This window comes from Piliocolobus tephrosceles, chromosome 9 (genome assembly GCF_002776525.5).
Source record: "Piliocolobus tephrosceles isolate RC106 chromosome 9, ASM277652v3, whole genome shotgun sequence".
Classification (NCBI taxonomy): domain Eukaryota; kingdom Metazoa; phylum Chordata; class Mammalia; order Primates; family Cercopithecidae; genus Piliocolobus; species Piliocolobus tephrosceles.
In genome coordinates this window covers 116,345,099-116,360,679 of record NC_045442.1, presented here as the reverse complement: position 1 = coordinate 116,360,679, position 15,581 = coordinate 116,345,099, and the positions used below count along the sequence as shown (strand labels likewise).

The following is a 15,581-nucleotide window of genomic DNA, read 5'->3' as shown; positions in this document are numbered from 1 at the left end:
TCGGCTTCCCAAAATGCTGGGATTACAGGCATGAGCCACCGCGCCTGGCCCAAATGTTTATTTTTATTTAATTTTAAATTATTTTTTTCTTGAGGCAGGGTCTCACTCGTCTCCCAGGCTGGAGTGCAGTGACTCCATCACAGCTGACTGTGGCCTCAACCTTGGGGGCTCAAACAATCCTCCCACCTTAGCATCCCCAATAGCTGAGACTACAGGCATGGGACACCACACCCAGCTAATTTTATTTTTTGTAGAGACAGGGTCTCACTATGTTGCCCAGGCTGGTCTTGAACTCTTGGACTCAAATGATCCTCCCTCCTCGGTCTCAGAAAGAGCTGGGGTTACAGGTGTGAGCCACTGCATCCAGCCGTTGAATGTATTTTTTATCAAATCTTTTTTTGGCACAACTGCCAGTACAGAAACCACTCAGTCTGCAGGTGCTGAGTGCCAGCAGAATTAGTACCGCCACTGAATTTCCTAGAATTATTGAAAAATCTGTCAAGGAATTGTAAGTTGATCTTTCCTAATTTTAGTTTCATTTTGTGTTTTTAATAAAATGAAAGGCCAAAAAAAAAAAAAAAAGAATTTCCACCACCACCACTTATATAGCATAGTTATGGTAGTCACTAGAGCTCCTATTATGGTGAAATTTACATTCATATTCTCTTTAAGTATTTTGGGAAAATAAAATTTTGAAATGCTTAATAATAACCGGAAGATGTCTACTTCTACTGAGAAAAGTGGTGATTTTCCCCAAAGTCCAATTGAATACAGCATATTTTCTGCTCATCTATTAAATGTAGCATATTTATGTATAGTTGCTGTAATTTTCTGAGCTGAAAGTAACAAAAGGTTACATAGATGGCATTCGAGAAAGTACGTTTTGAATGAATATGAGCAAAAAGTCAAGCCTAAAGCAAAGAGGGCTTGGATAAGACAAAGATTCAGATTGTATCACTGCATGTGCTTCATCTGTAAAAGTCCTGTAAGTAATACAGTCACTAAATTCATCTAAAAAAATGACTAATTTTGAAAGGGTTTTTGTTTTTATTTATTTATTTATTTATTTATTTATTTATTTATTTATTTATTTTTCAGACAGTCTCACTCTGTCACCCAGGCTGGAGTGCAGTGGCACCATCTCGGCTCACTGCAACCTCCACCTCCTGGGTTCAAGCAGTTTTCTGCCTCAGCCTCCCCAGTAGCTGGTACTACAGATGCCCGCTACCTACCATGCCCGGCTAATTATTTTTAGTAGACACGGGGTTTCACCATATTGGCCAGGCTGGTCTTGAACTCCTGACCTTGTGATCCACCCACCTCGGCCTCCCAGAGTGCCGAGATTACAGGCATGAGCCAGTCTGTTCCTGTCCTGAAAGTATTTTAATACAGTGAGTTCACTAACTTTTTTTTTTTTTAGACAGAGTTTCACTTTTGTTGCCCAGGCTGGAGTGCAATGGCACGATCTGGGCTCTCTGCAACCTCTGCCTCCCAGGTTCAAGCAATTCTCCTACCTCAGCCTCCTGATTAGCTGGGATTACAGGCTTGCGCCACCACACCCAGCTAATTTTGTATTTTTCGTAGAGATGGGGTTTCTGCATGTTGGTCGGGGTGGTCTCCAACTTCCGACCTCAGGTGATGCACCCTCCTCAGCCTCCCAAAGCGCTAGGATTACAAGTGTGAGCCACCACGCCTGGCCTAACTTTTTTCTTTAATATTTCTTAGAACCTTTTTCCTGTGTAACATATCTATATTGCTGTGTAATATATCATATTATATATATGAATGGATTCTTGGGCTGTATCACATGTCCAATTCACCTCTTTGTCATAGCTGGTATATTGCTAGTATATTGTGCAACAGTGGAGTAGCGAACTTCCCACTAGAATGAATGGCATTAAAGGACAAAGGTTTCTCTGAAGCATGGCTTATTTAATGTTTTGCCAAGTGTTCCAAATTTTACATAAATTCGTATAATACTATAAAACTGGACCGCGTGCGGTGGCTTACGCCTGTAATCGCAGCACTGTGGGAGGCTGAGGTACACGAGTCACTTGAAGCCAGGAGTTCGAGACCAGCCTGCGAAACATGGTGAAATGCATCTCTACTAAACATATAAAAATGTGGCCGGGCGTGATGGCTCATGCCTGTAATCCCAGCACTTTGGGAGGCCAAGGTGGGCGGATCACGAGGTCAGGAGATCGAGACCATCCTGGCTAACACGGTGAAACCCCATCTCTACTAAAAATACAAAAAATTAGCCAGGCATGGTAGCGGGCGCCTGTAGTCCCAGCTACTTGGGAGACTGAGGCAGGAGAATGGTGTGAATCTGGGAGGCAGAGCTTGCAGTGAGCCGAAATCACACCACTGCACTCCAGCCTGGGCAACAGAACGAGATAACGTCTCAAAAGAAAAAAAAAAAGAAAAGAAAAAGAAAGAAGAAAAAATATATATATAAATTAGCTGGGTGGGGTGGTACACATCTTTAGTCCCGGCTATTCAGGAGGCTGAGGCAGGAGAATCGCTTGAACCCAGGAGGCCACAGTGAGCCAAGATAACACCACTGCACTCCAGCCTGGGCAATGCAGTGAGACTCCATCTCAAAAAAAAAAAAAAAGAAAAATAGAATTGCCTTAAAATGCAACATAGGTCTGAGCCTAAGTCAATAACTAAAGATCAAAAGTTTTTAAGAAGTCAACATACTGACAAAACTCTGATTTTCTTTGATCTCATCAATGTACATGTTAGTATGCACATTGGAAAAAATGCAAACAACAATACAAATGCTACTGAAATAATTTCTTTTATCAGGGTAAGAACTGTGTGACTCATGCCTTCATTTAGATTCATTTAAATCTGGAGCTAAGATCAAACAACTCTGGGAATTATGATTTCAGAATGCAGTGGGCCCAGCGCGGTGGCTCATGCCTGTAATCCCAGCATTTTTGGAGGCCAAGGTGGGTGTATCACGAGATCAAGAGATCGAGACCATCCTGGCCAAAAGGGTGAAACCTCATCTACTAAAAATACAAAAATCAGCTGGGCATGGTGGCGCGTGCCTGTAGTCCCAGCCTCTCAGGAGGCTAAGGCGGGAGAACCACTTGAACCTGGGAGGCAAAGGCTGCAGTGAGTAGAGTTCACGCCACTGCACTACAGCCTGGTGACAGAGCGAGACTATGTCTCAAAAAAAAAAAAAAAAAAAAAAAAAACAACATAAACACTATAATCTTTAGAATGTTAAGTTATTCAACACAAATCTAAATAGGAAGAGCATTAGACCAACTTTCTTGGTTTTCATAGAAAAGAGTCCATTGGTGCTTGTGACTTAGCCTCCTAACAGTCTTCATTATCTTTTTTTACTAACCACTAAGGGAACATTTAGGCTACATCTTTCATATTGAAGAAATATTTGTCTGAAATTCAGCAAATCTGTCCATTTTATTTCCATTTCCTGTTTTTCACCTATTAAATCCAAGTAAAGCTAAATTTATGTCTTGTAAAAGCATTTATTATAAGATCTTTTTAAATAAAACTTTTAAGTCTATGTTAATTAATCATATATTTAGCATGATTTTTACCTAGTATGAAGGATGGATATTTCTAACTGATGTGATGCTTATTTTGACTTTTCCTTTATATATATATATACACACTTTTTTTTTTTTTTTTTTTTTTGAGCCAGAGTCTCAGTCTGTCACCCAGGCTGGAGTGCAATGGCGCAGTCTTGGCTCCCTGCAACCTCCACCTCCTGGGTTTCAAGCAATTCTCAAACCTCAGCCTCCCAAGTAGCAAGGATTGCAGGCAGCTTCCACCACACCCAGTTAATTTTTTTTTTTCTTTTTTGAGCAGGAGTTTTGCTCATGTTGCCCAGGCTGGAGTACAATGGTACGATCTCAGCTCACTGCAACCTCCACCTCCCAGGTGCAAGCGATTCTCCTGACTCAGCCTCCCAAGTAGCTGAGATTACAGGCCTGTGCCACCATGCCTGGCTAATTTTGCATTCTTAGTAGAGACGGGATTTCACCATGTTGGCCAGGCTGGTCTTGAACTCCTGACCTCAGGTCTCCTGACCTCAGTCTCCCAAAGTGCTAGTATTACAGGCCTGAGCCACCATGTCCAGCCTTTCCTTGTTATACTTTAATGTATTTCTTGACCTTTTTAACATAATGAGCATTTGTCATTGTGACTGAAAAAAATTCAAAAAATATTAATTTATTTACAGGATCTGACTGTAATGTGTTTCAGCCAATAGAAATATATTTTAATAGAAGAATGGATTCAAGGAATCATAGTGAAAATTCTGGACACTTTATTTCAGTTAAATGACTGATATATTTTGTTAATAAAATAAGTAGCTGAGAAAACAAGTACAAGATTATGCCTTTGAAAAACTTGCTATGGAAATTTGGTGAATAGACGATTACATGAACTAAAACCATATATCTGACTTTCCAAGACTATTAGTGACCTCCTACACTGTTTTTAAATCCATGATCTCAGCACCACCACAGCCACACTGTGTGTATGGAGTCTGTTAGTCCGTCTTCTCACATTGGTTCCTCAAAAAATCAGGTATGGCCGGGCGCGGTGGTTCACGCCTGTAATCCGAGCACTTTGGGAGGCCGAGGCGGAGCAGGTCACAAGGTCAGAAGATCGAGACCATCCTAGCTAACACGGTGAAACCCCGTCTTTACTAAAAATACAAAAAATTAGCCAGGCACGGTGGCGGATGCCTGTAGTCCTAGCTACTTGGGAGGCTGAGGCAGGAGAATGGCGTGAACCCGGGAGGCAGAGCTTGCAGTGAGCTGAGGTCACACCACTGCACTCCAGCCTGGGCGACAGAGCGAGATAAGGTCTCAAAAAAAAAAAAAAAAAAAAAAAAGGAATAAACCATTCTCTCCCCGAAACAAGAAAGGGAAGACAGTGAGAAGATGGATCTTACATTCCCTTATTGAGAGAGAGAGAGAGAGAGAGAGATGCAGTTTTGAACATAGGTAAATGGAACGGTGGTGGATATTTTGACAATCTATTGAGCATGTTTTCAGAAATGTGCAGACTATTACCTGGAACTCCAGTATTTGTATACAGCTTTTAAAACATCACTCCGTAACTCCAACTCTGACTGTAATTTTATTGATAAAGAAATAAATAGACTTTTATGTGTCTTTCAAGTACTTGGGGTTTTTTGTTTGTTTGTTACAGTTTTATCCCCACAAAATAGAACATGAATCCTTCTTAATCTTGGAATTGTGTGTTTAAAAACTAATATATTTAATGGGATTCTCAACTTGTTTAAGTATGATTTTTAAGTGTTAGTTTTGTTTATTCTTTTTTTTTTTTTTTTTTTTTTGAGACGGAGTCTTGCTCTGCCGCCCGGGCTGGAGTGCAGTGGCCAGATCTCAGCTCACTGCAAGCTCCACCTCCCGGGTTTACGCCATTCTCTGTCTCAGCCTCCCAAGTAGCCGGGACTACAGGCGCCCGCCTCCTTGCCCGGCTAGTTTTTTGTATTTTTTTAGTAGAGACGGGGTTTCACCGTATTAGCCAGGATGGTCTCGATCTCCTGACCTCGTGATCCGCCCGTCTCGGCCTCCCAAAGTGCTGGGATTATAGGCTTGAGCCACTGCGCCCGGCCAGTTTTGTTTATTCTTAAAGGGAATTTCAAAATTGTCATTATTACATTATCTATTAATGTTGTTGTAACATCTTTCAGATATTCTTGGTAATAAGGCCTCCGTAACCATGGCTAGTTCTGACGTAAAACCAAAATCAATAAGTCGTGCCAAAAAATGGTCAGAAGAGATAGAAAATCTGTACAGATTTCAACAAGCGGGATATCGGGATGAAACCGAATATAAACAAGTGAAACAAGTTTCTGTGGTAAGATTTATGCCTCTACAAACCTCAACTAGAAGTGCGTTTCTCAGATGCTGAAAAGTATTTTATGAACAACCAGAGAATAACTGAAGGGAATTCTACTCCAACTCTCTCATTTATTTTTATTTTATTTTATTCTATTTTTTGAGACAGAGTCTCATTCTGTCACCCAGGCTGGAGTGCAGTGACGCAATCTTGGCTTACTCCACCTCTCAGGTTCAAGGGATTCTCCTGCCTCAGCCTCCCAAGTAGCTGGGATCACAGGTGTGTGCCACCATGCCTAGCTAATTTTTGTATTTTTGTAGAGATGGGATTTTGCCATGTTGGCCAGGCTAGTCTTGAACTCCTGACTTCAAGTGATCCACGCGCCTCAGCCTCCCAGAGTGCTGGGATTACAGGCAATAGCCATGACGCCCAGCCAGACTCTCTCATCTTATTAAGGGGGAGAGGCCCAGAAGAATGATTTGCAGGCAGAGTGAGGGAAGAGGTGGTCATTCAGCTGGGCACATTCAGAATTTTCTATGTTTTATTGAGCAGCTGTGCTCTGCTAAATGAATCTTTTATGGTAGACCACAAAAAAAGAATCTTTTTTCCTCACTCAGGTGATTTTATTATCAGATAATCAGTTTGTGGGATAACTATTATTTCCCTCCTTTTACTTTTTATTTTAACCATGAATTTAGAAAGACATTAAAATTGTTTTTTTGTTTGTTTGTTTGTTTGTTTGTGGCGATTATACCTTATAAACAAAAGTGTTGAAACAACTGGTGACTTTGGTAGTATATTCCAGACTTTTCTGAGAGAGTAGAGATCTAGCTTTCCTTTAAGAAGGCTAGACCAAAGTCTAGATTTGGCTCCCGTTTATACTGTGTGGTTCTTCTTAACTTATTTATTCTGTTGACTACTAAGACACTTTTTTATTTTTTCTCCCAGGCTGGAGTGCACTGGCACAATCTCGGCTCACTGCCACCTCCGCCTCCCGAGTTCAAGTGACTCTTAAGAAACATGTTGTTTACAAATTCAGTTCACCCCTGAACACAGGGACTGGGGGTTCAGTGCTTCATGCTGTCAAAAATGTGTGTATAACTTTTGACTCCCCAAAACAACTACTAGTAACCTAGTGTTAACAGAAGGACTTGCCCATGTGGTAAACAATTGATCAACCCAGAAATATGCTAATATCTTAATAGATTTTATGCATTAATGACAAACCTTTTTCTTAAGTTTTTTTTTTATATTTCTAGTCTGTGTGGTTTGCAAAATTTTTCTAATCGTTGCAAATCTCAAAACAAAGTCAACATATTTTTTGAAAAAATCCATGTATAAATGGACTCCCCAAGTTCAAACTTGCGTTGGTCAAGAGTCAACTGTATTGTAAAATATGACATCGTATTCATAAATATATTTTAATTTTTAGATTTGGGATTATAACAGTGTTTATTAACAGTTTATTTTTCATTATTTTTTACTAACTCATCATTTTTCAGAGACTAATGCATAGGTTTTGCAAATCACTATAAGCTCTTGTTTCTTTTTCTTTTATTCTATGACCTGTACTTAAAAATTCCTTTAAAAGTACATAGGAAGCTGGGAGCGGTGGCTCACACCTGAAATCCCAGCACTTTGGGAGGCTGAGGTAGGCAGATCACTTGAGGTCAGGAGTTCGAGACCAACCTGGCCAACATGGTAAAACCCCATCTCTACTAAAAATGCAAAAATTAGCTGGGCATGGTGGCAGGCACCTGTAGTCCCAGCTACTCAGGAGGCTGAGGCAGGAGAATCACTTCAGCCTGGGAGGTGGAGGTTGCAGTGAGCCAAGATCACACCATTGCACTCCAGCCTGGGCAACAAAGTGAGATTCCCTCTCAAATAAATACATTAATTAATTAAATTAAAAATTAAAAAGTACGTAGGAAAAATAATGGAGGCAATACAGAACTAAAATGTTATTGCCTCTTTAACAGACGTTAAAATAGCAGACATTATTGGGGTTAACAATAAAATTCAAAATACTGATCAAGTGAAGAGAGATTACTGTGCCTTCCCTATATCTGTCTTCTCAACCATTATCCTCTATCCCCATTGCCAACGATAATTTTCATTACTGTATCATCTAAGGCCTTTAAATAGATAAAACAGAAGCATTATCATTGTTATGCTGTTTAAAATAAGCTTTGGGCCGGGCATGGTGGCTCACACCTGTAATCCCAGCACTTTGGGAGGCCGAGGCAGGTGGATCATCTGGGGTTGGGAGTTTTAGACCAACCTGACCAACATGGAGAAACCCCATCTCTACTAAAAATACAACATTAGCCAGGCATGGTGGTGTGTGCCTGTAATCCTAGCTACTCGGGAGGCTGAGGCAGGAGAATTGCTTGAAACCAGGAGGTGGAGGTTGTAGTGAGCTGAGATCACACCATTGCACTCCAGCCTGGGCAACAAGAGTGAAACTCTGTCTCAATAAATAAATAAATCAATCAATAAATAAGCTTCATACCCTGCCTTAAGATTGGGATGCCCCTAAAGATATACAGGCCTCAGACTGATAGGTGGCCAGGTTTGCTGGCTTACGCCTCTAAGCCCAGTGCTTTGGGAAGCTGAGGCTGAAGGACTGCTTGAGGCCAGGTTTTCGAGACCAACCTGAGCAACACAGACCCCATCTCTACAAAAAATTTTTTAATTAGCCAGGCATGGTGGAGTGTCTCTGTAGTCTCGGCTACTGGGAGGCTCAGGCAGGAGGACTGCTTGAGTGCAGGAGATGGAGGCTGCAGTGAGCTGTGATCACATCACTGCACACCAGCCTGGGTGAGAGAGCAGGACACCGTCTCAAAAAAAAGAAAGAAAAGAAAATTGTCACAAGAATTAAATGTAATCACATGTTTGAAGTGCCTGACATTATAGTGCTCATAATTTGTTGGGCCGGGCACAGTGGCTCACGCCTGTAATCCCAGCACCTTGGGAGGCAGAGGCAGGCAGATCGCCTGCAGTCAGGAGTTAAGAGACTAGCCTGGCCAACATGGTGAAACCCTGTCTCTACTAAAAAATACAAAAAAATTAGCCGGGCATGGTGGTGCACACCTGTAATCCCAGCTACTAGGGAGGCTGAGGCAGGAGAATCACTTGAACCTGGGAGGCGGAGGTTGCAGTAAGCTAAGATCATGCCACTGCACTCCAGCCTGGGCGACAGAGCGAGATTCCCCCACAAAAAAATTGTTGACGGAAGGAACAAGTGTTAGTAAATTATAACTTTTTTAATCTCATCATCTTAGAGTCTAAAATAAGTAACAAGAACAATAAAACCTTACACAAATCAAAGTATATGTGCCTTAACCAAAAGCAGCACAGAGATTTAGAGGAAAACAAAATCACTTCCTTCCAGGGACTGTCCCCAGAGAGGGCTTCGTGTCCCCAGAGGCATTTGCAGGGGTCTTCAGGGATCCATAGGATGGTGGCTGAAGTCTGCTTTGGGTGGGATGTTTCTCCCAGTGGGCAGTGGTTTGAGGGTTTGAGATAAGTTGTTTCTTGTTACCTGGTGGTAAAGTGCTTGCTGACCTTCCCTCCTGGGGAGAAAGTCCTTGAACTTGAGGATCTCATTCCATTTCACCACAGGCGAGAAGGTTTCCCAGATCAAATGAAAATGATCAAGTTGAAAGTCAAGAAGAAAAAAAAGTTCAGAGATGCCAAGGGGCATCAAAAGGAAAAATGTCTAGAAGTCAACAAGCATAGGACCCACTTAACTGTCCTAAGGATTATCCCATATAAAATAGCTTAGCTGCAGATGTTCAGAAGAGGCGGTGGTTGTACTGTTTTCTCACTGGATCAGACGGTTTTCAGAGAACCTGCTCCTGACACCGGGGGGAAGAGGGCTGTAATGGAGTCTTGAGAACACCTCCTTTCCCTGCCAAAGGTATTGGAAGCCACACAGGCAGGCCTGGCCTCAGTGGTGAAAAGGACTGCTGGTTTTCTGTAATGAATGTCAGAGCACCTGCCAAGGCTTCTCAGAGATGCTGTTACCTATTCTCGCTAATTCATAAGTAAATGAGACGACACAAAAAATGAAGATGTGTTATTAGAAAATAAAAGACTTGTGGACACAGATGGTATATTCATCTCCTCTTCCTACTGAAAGCTGAGATTTATTCATGGGGAACAGAAAAGGTGCAGGGCTGCCTGTATAGACGGTGTTGAAGAGCGGGATTTGGTTTTCTACAACCCAGATAATGAGGTTTTGGTCATGATCAAGTGCATCTCACGAAATCTGAAAGGAACATATTTGACAGTAGCAAAATACATTAACCTGCCCAGGAAAGGATGACATTGAAGAGGAAGTGGGGAGACAGATCTCCAGATTAGATCAAGCCAAATGATAGAGTAAGCAAACTAATGTGGTATACAAGAAGGAATGGTAGGAGATGGCTGGGGACAGTGGCTCACGCCTATAATCCCAACAATTTGGAAAGCTGAGACAGGAGGATCACTTGAGCCCAGGAGTTTGAGACCAACCTGGGCAACATGTAATAATAATAATAATAATAATAATAATAATAAAGAATGGTAGGAGAAATAAAAAAAGCTTTCTGACATTTTGGGAGGCCAAGGTGGGAGGATTGCTTGAGGCTAGGAGTTTGAGACCAGCCTGGGCAACACAGTGACACCCTGTCTCTACAAAAAAAAAAATAGAAAACTTATCTGGGCATAATAGTGCAAAGCTATAGTTCTAACTACTCAGGAGGCAGAGGCTGGAGGATCCCCTGAGCCCAGGAGGATGAGGCTGTAGTTAGCTATGATTGCACCACTGCACTCCAGCCTGGGAGACAAGAGTGAGACCCTGTTTCAAAAAAAAAAAAAAAAAAAAATGAATTTCAAGGTGAACTTGAAATTGGGGCAGAAGGAAATGCATATACACCTTTGGATAGTTCTTGACTTGCTTGCTTTATTCACTGTGTAGTCATCAACAATCAGCAGGCAGCGCTTTCAAAATGGAGCCTGGGCTTACCCTTAATTTCTTCCTGTGGTATTAATTTTAGAAGTTAGAATGTCTGAAATCTTTTGTAAACATAAGAGAAATGAACTTTAGATTACTTTGAATGTTTTCTCTTATCTTGGCCACAGTATTGAAATTTAAATCTATAAATTGAAGCTGGGTGCAGTGGCTCAGGCCTGTAATTCCAGCACTTGGGAGGCCGAGCTTGGAGGATCACTTGACTCCAGCAGGTCGAGGCCAGCCTGGGCAATGTAGCAAGACTCTGTCTCCAAAATAAAGTAAAATGAAATAAACCTAGAAATTGGGCTCTAGAGAAAAGCACTGGATTAGTCATCTTTTTTTGTTGTTGTTTTTTGAGACAGGGTCTTGCTCTGTCGCCCAGGCTGGAGTGCAGGGCGACACTAGGGTCACTGCAACCTCTGCCTCCAGAGTCCAAACGATTCTACTGCCTTAGCCCCCTGAGTAGCTGGGATTGTAGGCACATACCACCACACCGGCTAATTTTTGTATTTTTAGTGGAGACAGGGTTTCACCATGTTGGCCAGATTGGTCTTGAACTCCTGACCTCAACTGATCCGCCTGCGTCAGCCTCCCAGAGTGCTGGGATTACAGGCATGAGCTACTGCACTGGGCCTGAATTAGTTTTCTTACAGCATCAGGCTGCAATGTAAGATGTGTCTTGTGGGTATAATACTTTAAAAGCTGAAGCATTTTAAAATCTAATCTTATACTTTGTTGGTGTAAGTCATACTTTTTAACTATTTGACAGTAAAATATGAGATAAAAATCAGCCCTGCACTGTAACATTTGTACTCTGGTTCTTGGTGTGCAGGTAGATCGTTGGCCAGAGACAGGATATGTGAAGAAACTTCAGAGAAGGGACAATACATTCTATTACTACAACAAACAGAGGGAATGTGATGACAAGGAAGTCCACAAAGTGAAAATTTATGCTTACTAGCCTGTCTTCTTTGTATTACTTGTCAATTATACTTTAAGAATTCATCATTTCCTTCTACATCGTGTAAATGTTTGTCATTTTATGGAATAATTCAAAATGCAATCTTCAGTTTATTATTTTGTGAAACACAAAAGCCATGAGAATTAGTATCTGTTAATCACCTTGTCCTGTTCTAAGAACTGGCTGCAAATGCATTAAAGTTGTACTTTCTTGGTCCTGCTCTTTTTGTCCATTTTGTTTTGTTTTGAGACAGAGTCTCGCTCTGTTGCCCAGGCTGGAGTGCAGGGGTGCAATCTCGGTTAACTGCAACCTTTGCCTCCCGGGTGCACGTGATTCTCATGCCTCAGGATGAGGCATGAGGAAAAAAAAACAATAAAACAAATTCCTGCTAGTGCTGCTGGTTGGACAAATACCTGCTAGTGCTGCTTGGTTCACGTGCTTGGACATTAAAGATGCATTCTTCTGCATCAGATTAGCCCCTGTAAGCGGAGACATTTTTGCTTTTGAGTGAGGCCCATCTCACTATACCTGGACTACGACTTCCCCAAAGATTTAAAAACTCCCCAACTATCTTTGAAGAAGCACTAGCCTCAGACTTAAAGGCTTTCACGCCACCTAGTGACAGATGTGTCTTAATGCAATACATAGATAATTCATTGCTAGCCACACCCATCAGAAAAGAATGTATCCAAGGAATGAAGAGCCTCCTTTGAGGGCTGTGGAAAGCTGGCTATAAAGTATCTAAGGAAAAGGCACAGATCTGTAGCCAAGGAGTCTGATATCTTGGCTTTTACATCTCCCAAGGGCGTGTGAGCTTAGGCAGGAGAGAAAAGAGACTGTCTGTAGCATTCCTCTGCCAGACACAGGGCGGCAAGTCCAGGAATTCCTATGGTCTGCTGGTTTCTGCCGCATGTGGATCCCAAAGTACTGGCTCCTAGCAAAACCTTGATATGCCGCGACGAAAGCAGGGGAAAAGGAGCTCCTCCTTTGGGAAAAGGAACCGGATATGGCTTTCAAAGAAATCAAGAAGGCCTTAACCTAGGCGCCAGCACTAGGACTGCCAGACATGAGAAAGCCCTTTGACCCTCTACGTTCATGAAAGAAAGAGGATGGCCACAGGAGTCTTGGTGCAAACGTTAGTGTCATGCTAGCGACCTGTAACATATCTGTCCCAATAACTGGACTTGGTGGCCGCAGGATGGCTGCCCTGTTTCAAGGCCATGGCTGCCACTGCTCTGTTAGCTGAGGATGCTAACAAGCTCACTTCTGGACAGAAGTTAATAATTCGGGTGCCCCATACAGTTGTCACCTTGACGGAACAGAGAGAACACCGTTGGCTCTCTAACCCTAGAATGCTGAGATACCAAGGGCTCCTATGTGAAAATCCACACATCACCTTAGAGACTGCGAACACCCTAAATCGGCCACACTGCTGCCGATAGAATATGCAGAGCACGGGAAGCCCCCGTTGAGTGCCCCACGGTATCACTGCCGTGTAGAAACAGTAGATGAAGTACTTTCAAGCCGGCAAGACCAAAAAGACCAGCCCCTAAAGGAGCCGGACATAAAGTACTTCACTGATGGAAGTAGTTTCATATCCGAAGGTATCAGAAAGGCCTGATATGCAGCAGTCACATTAAGCTCAGTGGCCAAGGCCCGCCCCCTACCGGTAGGAACCTCAGCGGAGAAGGCAGAACTAACAACTCTCACAACAGTGCTACTTCTAGCAAAGGGAAGTCAGTGAATATCTATACTGACTCAGGATATGCTTTTGCCACCTTGCATGCTCATGAAGCCATTTGCAAAGAAAGAGCACTGTTAACTACTGAAGAAAAAGAAATAAAGAACAAAAAGGAAATAGAGCAGCTCCTAGAGGCTGTATAGGCTCCAAAGGAAGTAGCAATCATCCACTGTAAAGGACATCAAACAGGAGAAAGTGATGAGGCTACAGGAAACAGAAAAGTAGACAAGGAAGCAAAAAGGGCTGCAAGGGCACAAATAACAAAGAAAGAAGAGATTTATGCTATGCCCTTATTAGAGCCTCCCCTTGCAGAGACTCCTAACTACTCATCCAATGAGAAAGCGTGGTTCACTCAGGAAAACGGGAGTTATCAAAAAGGAGGCTGGTGCAAGTTTTCAGATAGGAGGCTTGCCATTCCAGAAGCCATTGCCCCCGATTTTTAAAGCAGTTTCACCAAGGAACACACATGGGGAAGACAGCTTTAGAAATTCTCGTAGGGCGGTATTTCTGTCTGCCACGCCTAAGTGCCTGGAGCCGGCTGCGAGCACTGTGTTACTTGCACCCAGAATAACCTAGGGCAAGGGCCTACTCGGGCCCCCAGGAATTCAGGAAACAGGAGCAGTGCCATGTGAAAACCTATTTGTAGACTTGACCGAATTGCCTCGGGCTGGAGGCTATGGGTACGTGTTAGTGTTTGTCTGCACCTTTTCCGGGTAGGTCGAGGCATTCCCCACCAGGACAGAAAAGGCACGAGAAGTAACCAGGATATTATTAAAAAACATTATTCTTAGATTTGGACTGCCTCTAACTTTAGACTCGGACAATGGACCAGCTTTTGTGGCAGGAGTAATAGAGCAACTAACACATATGTTAAAGATTAAATAGAAACTGCATACAGCCTATCACCCATGAAGTTCTGGAAAAGTTGAAAAGATGTATCGGACACTGAAACAACTGTTGAAGAAGTTTGGCCAAGAGACTCATTTATGGTAGGATCAGGTATTGCTCATGGTCCTTCTCCGAGTCAGGTGTACCCCTACTAAATTAACCAGGTATTCACCCTATGAAATAGTATATGGCCGACCACCCCCACTTTTATCTTAGGTAAAAGAAAATTTAAAGGAAATTGGAGAACTGATCCTAAACACAAATGCAAGCATTAGGTGAGGTAATGCAAGAAGTACAAAGGTGGGTAAAAGAAAAAATACCTGTTAGCCTTACAGATGCAATACATCCCTTTCAACCGAGGGACTCCGTATAAGTTAAACGCTGGAATCCTACCACCCTCCGGGCCCTTATGAAATGGCACCCATATTGTGATCATTTCTACTCCTACAGCTGTTAAAGTTGCAGGTATTATTACACCTTGGGTCCGTCACCGCTGCCTGAAACCTGCAGCCTCAGTCCAAAACAGATGGACAAGTCAGCAAGATCCAGAAAATCCAACTTGACTGATCTTGCAGAAAGACCAAGGTGTGTCAGAAAAGGATGACTGCCCTGCTTCGACCATACTGGAGGCTGGTCTGTCCACACATGGCTGAAGTTTGAGGAAACACCAAGCCATGCCCTAGTCACACAACCAGAAGCTGACTAGTCTATGCACGGCTGAAGCCTGAGGAAGCTGGTGCCAGATAAGTACATGTGGATAGAATTTGTCAGTGTAGTTATTCTTTTGCTTGTAATAATTGTTTTACTGTCATGTTACCTTTGCAATTGCTGTCAAACCTGCTACCCAGGAGGATGCCTGTGCATAGTCTAAACCTGATTGTATTAGTAGTAAAAATGCTAACAGCTATCCAAGGAAACCAAGACAGTTGCCATCACTGCATGATAGAAGCTTAGTCTAGGGAAAATATAACTAAGACTCTGTTATATCAAACTTATTATGAGTGTAGAGAAGCTCCCCTGAGGACATGCATTTATAATCAAACCAGCTTCTTCTGTCTGTGACCCAGGAAATAGGCAACCTCAAGCCTGTTATGATCCAGGCCTCCTGCTCTATAACTTCTGGTTTGAAATTC

The 15,581-nt window shown here is 42.5% G+C and overlaps 1 protein-coding gene across 1 annotated transcript in view; it reads left to right on the top strand.

Annotated features, from left to right (window-relative positions):
- MEIG1 (meiosis/spermiogenesis associated 1) overlaps nt 1–12,039 on the top strand; it is a 14,641-nt gene extending 2,602 nt beyond the window's left edge. Inside the window, exons 2-3 of the mRNA XM_023223285.2 lie at nt 5,711–5,877; nt 11,691–12,039. Coding sequence (XP_023079053.1) covers nt 5,740–5,877; nt 11,691–11,819 — 267 coding nt within the window. The 5' untranslated portion in view covers nt 5,711–5,739 and the 3' untranslated portion in view covers nt 11,820–12,039. The remainder of the gene's footprint in view (nt 1–5,710; nt 5,878–11,690) is intronic.
- The last annotated feature ends 3,542 nt before the right edge of the window (nt 12,040–15,581 follow it).